Source organism: Rhea americana, unplaced genomic scaffold (assembly GCF_003343005.1).
Source record: "Rhea americana isolate MKP2758 unplaced genomic scaffold, rheAme1 scaffold_47, whole genome shotgun sequence".
NCBI classification, from domain to species: Eukaryota; Metazoa; Chordata; class Aves; order Rheiformes; family Rheidae; genus Rhea; species Rhea americana.
This window is the reverse complement of record NW_028186612.1, coordinates 4,218,060-4,224,245: the sequence shown is the minus strand read 5'-3', so window position 1 is coordinate 4,224,245 and position 6,186 is coordinate 4,218,060. Positions and strand designations below refer to the sequence as shown.

At 41.0% G+C, this 6,186-nt stretch overlaps 1 protein-coding gene across 3 annotated transcripts in view; it reads left to right on the top strand.

The window, feature by feature from the left end:
- The window catches only part of CRHR2 (corticotropin releasing hormone receptor 2), a 146,273-nt gene extending 141,740 nt beyond the window's left edge, over positions 1-4,533 (top strand). For all 3 annotated transcript variants that reach the window (XM_085316493.1, XM_085316491.1, XM_085316492.1), the window contains one exon: positions 3,375-4,533. In XM_085316493.1, the coding sequence (XP_085172619.1) occupies positions 3,375-3,515 (141 nt within the window). In that variant the 3' untranslated portion in view covers positions 3,516-4,533. The remainder of the gene's footprint in view (positions 1-3,374) is intronic.
- The last annotated feature ends 1,653 nt before the right edge of the window (positions 4,534-6,186 follow it).

Sequence of the window (6,186 nt, the reverse complement as noted above, 5' to 3'; positions counted from 1 at the left end):
GCCGTTTTTCTTTTCTGACCTAAAGTTAAGCTAACTTTTTATCTCTGAGTTGAGTTGTAAGAGATAAATTTGAGCTTAACCTATTCTGCTTGCGCTCTGGTCACATCCTAATTGCAGTGACTCATTGTCTCATTAAGAAATGCATTCGACTCACCCTTGTAAATGCAGAGCCTATTTCCATGTGCCCAGCCCATTAAGAATGGCTCTGGCTGTGCAAGAAGACAGCACTTTTGCTACTACTTTTTATTCTTTCTCAAAGCTTGTAAGCAAACCGTATCATAAACCTGTTCAGACAACTGCTTGTTTAGACTCACATCTTTATCTCCAGGTGACTCTTTTTGACTTGATTGGTTTGAAGCTCAAATGATAAATCTAGTCTGGCTTCACTGGCTGAGTAAGTATCTGTTCATACAAGTTGCTCAGAAACACAAAAAGTCCATGAAGTGACTCTCCCTTTTAATGACCCAGTGAAATGATGCTCCAGGGAGTACCTCAGATACCTGAATGCATTGGACTCTCAGCCTGCTATTAACATCATTAGCAAGGCTGTGCTGCACAGAGGGATTTCTTCTCAATCTTTGCATCAGAGATGAAGAAATTCACCTCTTTGAAGAACTTAAGTGAGTCACAGGCTCCCAGTGCAAGGGTGCATTCTGCTTTAGCAAAAATGTGAAAAAACTTTTCTAACAAAATCTCATCATTTTGTCATGTCTGGGGAGAAATGAGGCAACATCTCTCTGCAAAGCAAGTGCCATGTTCTTCATGGGGCAATTTCAACAAACTGGCTATGCCTCTGACACTTTACATGCTACTTATATCATTTACCTTAGGTGACCAACACTTAGCTAGGCTCATTATGCCTCTACAGCTACCTACCTGAAATGTCAGAATGCCTAAGCAGGCTGTCTTAAGTCCAGCAGGACCTCAGTGCTCAGGATAGGTATACCGTCAGTGGGGAGGGTCATCTATTTGGACATAAATCAGTCACTCTTTAGACGTGCTCACCTCTCTCTCTCTATTTGCTGTATAAATAAAAGTATTCTAAATTATTCCCTCAGGGTCATGCTTTCTACTCACTGCTGCATCTTATAGGCAGTACAGACTRGACCCTAAGCAAATAGCGTGAGAACACAGGAAGCTTGTGACCAAGAAAAGAAAGTAACCAAGAAAGAAATCCTCAGGCCCCTTCTGCTTAGTTAGCATCTCCTAGATGAATCTGGCAGAAAATCCATATTTCTAGCTGCAGGATGTATGCAGTAAAGCACCAATGAGGGCAATTTCAAAACTATTTTCTAAGTCAATACTCACAAGTTTGAAATAAGGAATATTTCATAGGCAAAGCTGGTGATGAGAGAGAGCTGTTAAGTGCCAGACCACAACACTGAAGAGTTTCTAAGTAGTACTGCAAACTGTAGGTCTATCTAACACTCTGAAGGCCCATCAAGACATGAGAGGAGGTAAACCATCTGAKAGATAGAGTACAGACCTCTCCTTCCCATATTCTCTTTATGAACTGTCATCAGGACATCATTCCTGTTAATCTAAGATGCTGAGAACTGACAGTGTGGGGTGTGCACAGGAAATACCTTTGCTGCTTGAGCTCATCTACATGATATTGGAGCACTCATTATGTAGAGTGTGCTGGAGCTCATCTGCAGTTGGGTTTGGTTCAAGTGTGTGTTCTTTATGTTTTGAGCAGGCTTCACTCTGCACCCAAAGGCAGAGCCCAAGCTTTAAAAKAAAACTAATGGCTATGCAGCTGTGGAGAGTTTATTTCAACACCATCTTCCCTGTAGTCACAGTGGTGATATAGATACACYCACGATGGCTTTGTTCTGCCTTGCTCAGGTGCTGATAACTGAGAAGCTGTGTCAGCATGGGTTTTGCACAGGCTATGCAAGCTCATCCCAGGCCTTGTACAGTTGCCATGGTAGCTGATCCATGCTGAGATCTACTCTACCACAACATCACTGCTATAAATACCTAAGCTTTAGCCTGCCATTGGTAAAATGAGGATAAGAACACTCCCTTCCTCTGCAAAGATAATTGCATTAAAAATTGAAAAATATTCAGCATATCAATATTGCCTAAATTTAGCTAAATTTATAATTCAGACATCTAAAGCTAAGCTAATTGTATAGACTTACTTTAGAAGCAATGAAAGGAAATAGGCATTTTTCATCTGCCCACAGAATCTGACCTATTTTGGACATCTGGTTTAGGAGATGAGCTATACTCTTTTACCAAACTGACCGATTCTTTGTTAAAGAGAAATATGGGTCAATGGCTTAAGTGTAATGTCTACRTGGTATTATTCATAACCCCACCTTCTCAACAGTTTAGAAAGAGTCTCTGAGTTGGTATAGAGGCTGGAATATTAAAATTTTCTTCTTTTTGAATGTGGCTGGATTTCATGTAGGCAGGTGGATGTCAACATCCTAACCAAGTGTGATGTCTATAATTGGCCATTGACTGTCCAAGAACTGAGCCCAGAATCATTTAATCTAATTTTGTATACTTACTTGAGTTAAGGGTCTGAATAGCTCTTATGTCTCCACAGTCAGTGGAGGTCACCAAGAATATCCTGAAACTGATCTAAAAGTTGTTAAGTTTCATTCCAGATTCTGAYTCTGAGTCTTTTCAGCTAGTGGTTTGGAAGGAAGAGGTTATGGCCTACCTTAGAAATATCTATAGCCTTCCCTCTCGTTGTGTTTGACTGTAGGGTTCCTGTCACCTGCTTTTCTCTACCTTATATACATATATATTGGAGAAGTAGTCCCCTGAACTCCCTTTATAGTCCATGCAAAAAATTAGGCACTTTTAGTTCATGATTCATGTGGCCTATTTTAAACATCTGCTTGAGGATGACTTTCCATTGACTGTACAGAACAATTCTCCACTGCGTATACAGAGAGCCTGAAGAAATTAGCTCAGATGTGTATGCCTGCATTGTAGATACTAATGTTTAGTTAGGTGACCTGTGATTCACTTTCTTATAAAGGCAAGTGTGGGCAATTACAGCACCTAAGAAAGGTCTGTTTAAGAAAGCCATCCAATGGATCCCTCTTGAGGGCTTGGTTCAGTTGCCTAAGCTTAGGTGTTTATTATCATTTGAAATGCCCTAGGATATTTAGGACATCCACATTAAGGTGACAGATATAAGAGAGGATATATGGGAGGGCCATGACTCTCCCAGAGTGTAGTACCCAAGAGAGTATAAGTGGGACTGGATACCCATGTTCAGGCAGTTGAATCAAGCCCAGAGTCTTTCAGATGCACCTGTCATCATTTATTTAAATGTGGTCTAATGTCCCTTGAATGGAGGACATCTGAGTTTTCTAAGTTTTTACATCTTTTCCTTTTTCTCTCACCAGGTCCGTTCTGCTGCCAGGAAAAGATGGCACCGTTGGCAAGACCATCACTCCCTTCGAGTGCGTGTGGCACGTGCCATGTCTATTCCCACATCTCCAACACGGATCAGCTTCCATAGCATCAAACAGACAGCAGCTGTGTGATATGCCCCACACACGCATGCACCACCTGGTGGCCTTCAGGGTTCTCCTTTCTTCACTCTCCCCAACCAGGTTTTTTTATATCCTTTCTTCTGCACTGTGCTCTTCTGTAATGAGATCATATCTTTGTGGACTCTCATTCCACGTATTCATGATGCTGCTTTAAGGCAATCAGGCAAAAACCTACTGGAGTGGATGGTGGGGGAGCAGATTCCAAGAAGAAAGAGATTCAGCACTGACTGCACCTTGTGGAAGCACACAATACAAAATCTAAAACAGCACAGTGTCAGGAACAATTGATTTTTTCTCTTCCCCCCGCCCTTTCCTTCACATATTATGGTGAACAAAGACTATTTTTAACATACTGCCCATTTCATCCTGTACATTGGCTCCCAATGATTTCAACAGTTTGGTGTGTAGATGATCTGTCTCCTTCTTGGTTATTTGTAAAAGTTTCTTCTTTGCAGAATTGGCCTTTGAGAACATGTGGCAGCAAGAAAAAGAGGATCTGAGAGATGGTGTGGGAAATCCGAATTCATCTACCTTCCCCATTTCTCCTTTAGTTAGACTGGGAGTTGGCCAGGGCATCACTGGACTGTTTAACAAAAAGCACTTTGCCTTGCAAGAGGAATGCCCTGTTCATAAACATGGTTTTGATAAGGACAGCAATATCTCTAGATGGCTCTATAAAAATCCTTACTCCTCTTAACCCCATACTTCTGACACAATGTAAGTAGCCTTTGGAAAGCCGTTGTTTGATTTCACCTACAAGGACTGGGGTAGAGGAGGACAGCAGAACATGTTTTCTGAGTTTAAAAAATAAAAAGGGGAAGCACTGTAAAAATAACAATAACAAGAAAGAGGATATTTGCATTCTGAGGATAGTGCTACATGCTGCACAGAGATGATCTATTCAGCATTTTGAACTAGAGCAGATGTATCTACTAAGCTTTTTATGTAATGTTCAGAAATACTGTATATTTTCAATAATAAACACTACTCTGGGTTGGTTTCAGTAAAACTAGACATTGCTTTGTTTACTCTGCAGAGGAAGAGAAGACCTGTATACCATTAGACTTCACAGTGTTTTTGTATTCAGTCTGAGTGAAAGAAATTGTTTTTGGTAAAGAGCCAATGAGAAGAAAAAGCACAACGTAAAATCTCAGTAAGAGGACACTTAAATGAAAGATGAATCGTCTCCATTCTCAGCTCATCCTGTTGCACTGGATTCAACATTGAGCTGACTGGTGATGCACTGGAAATGTAAATTAGCAAACTAAAATTCTGTAGATTTCCTCCATCCAAAATCTCTTTTGAGTTCATATGCTTCAATGAGATGACTGAGGAAGAAGATAGAAGTGATATTTGAGATTCTATGTAGTATACCTACCAACTCTGCCCAGGAGAAGGAGTAGGACAGTCTTGATGTAGCCCTGCATGTCAGCTAACATGACCGCTCCCCACGTAGCAAAGGTGCTTGTAACTCTGGAAATGTGCCACTCCATGTCATTCACTGCTCTTCTGTCAATGCTCTGTCTGAGTTCAACAAGGTGATGCCAAGCTTCTTCCTGTTAGCTGGGAAACAAGTGTCTGATGGGAGAGGACTGTGTTAGGTAAGGGTGCTTTTAAAAATTACACACACTGATGGTGATGCAGGGCCTCCTCGTATTTTGTATTTGAAGGAACAAATACATCTACAAGGTAGAAATACGTGGCTTGAGTACCTCTGTACTGGCTCCATCGCTAGCCTAGTCCAGGATAATAAGAGAATTTACAGTACAGCAGATGTCCTTAGAGACTGCAAGTTATTGTTGCTACCAGGAGTATATTTTCACCAGAAAATCCTTTTTCTAATTAGTGTCTGTTCAGAGAAGAGATTTTGAGACCTACCAGCCTGGAGCCCTGTTTCAAGCCAGTGTGGTGGACATACAGCATTAAGGGGGGCAGTCTTTATGTTTAAGTGTCAGACTACAATACTTTCTGACCAGGTACTTTTAGATATTCCATGCATGGAGGGTTTTGTATTTAATACAAAATTTACTTATTTGTAAATATTTGACATTATATTGGATTTTGATTTAGCAGAGTGATACAGCAATATAGTGAAAYTACAAGTTCCATAAGCTATGCTTAGCACAATATAGCAATTCTGATATACAGTTGAATCACAATACAAATGTGATTCTCATTACAGTCTCTATAATATTCTCACCATCATGGTGCTAGGTGTCCCCAGTTGCCAGGAAGGAATACATGGCTTGACACTAGCTCAAGCCTGTTGCTCTCTTCAAAGTTCTTCTTATTAGTTGTTCAGTTTTTATACTCTGTGTTGGGCTGAGCCACACACTCCCCCCGTACACTCCCCCCCATACTGGTCTGGCTAGCTCAGGAAGATATTCACACCCTTTTGGTTAACTCAGAGAAAAATACTTGCACAGCTGGTTGATCCTCTCAGCTGTGATACARTCAGTTGATCCACTCAACTGATGTAGCCCTATAGCACCCTCTGGTCCCTTCTGTGTGGAGATAAATTCAGCTTTATTTGCAAAGGCTGTGGTCAGTCACTCTGAGCTTCATGGACAGATTGTCTTTGCCCATCTCCTCTGAGCCKTCTTCCATTGTAAGGATTTATTGATCAGTCACAAAACACATACACTAACTGCTGGTTTTGCCA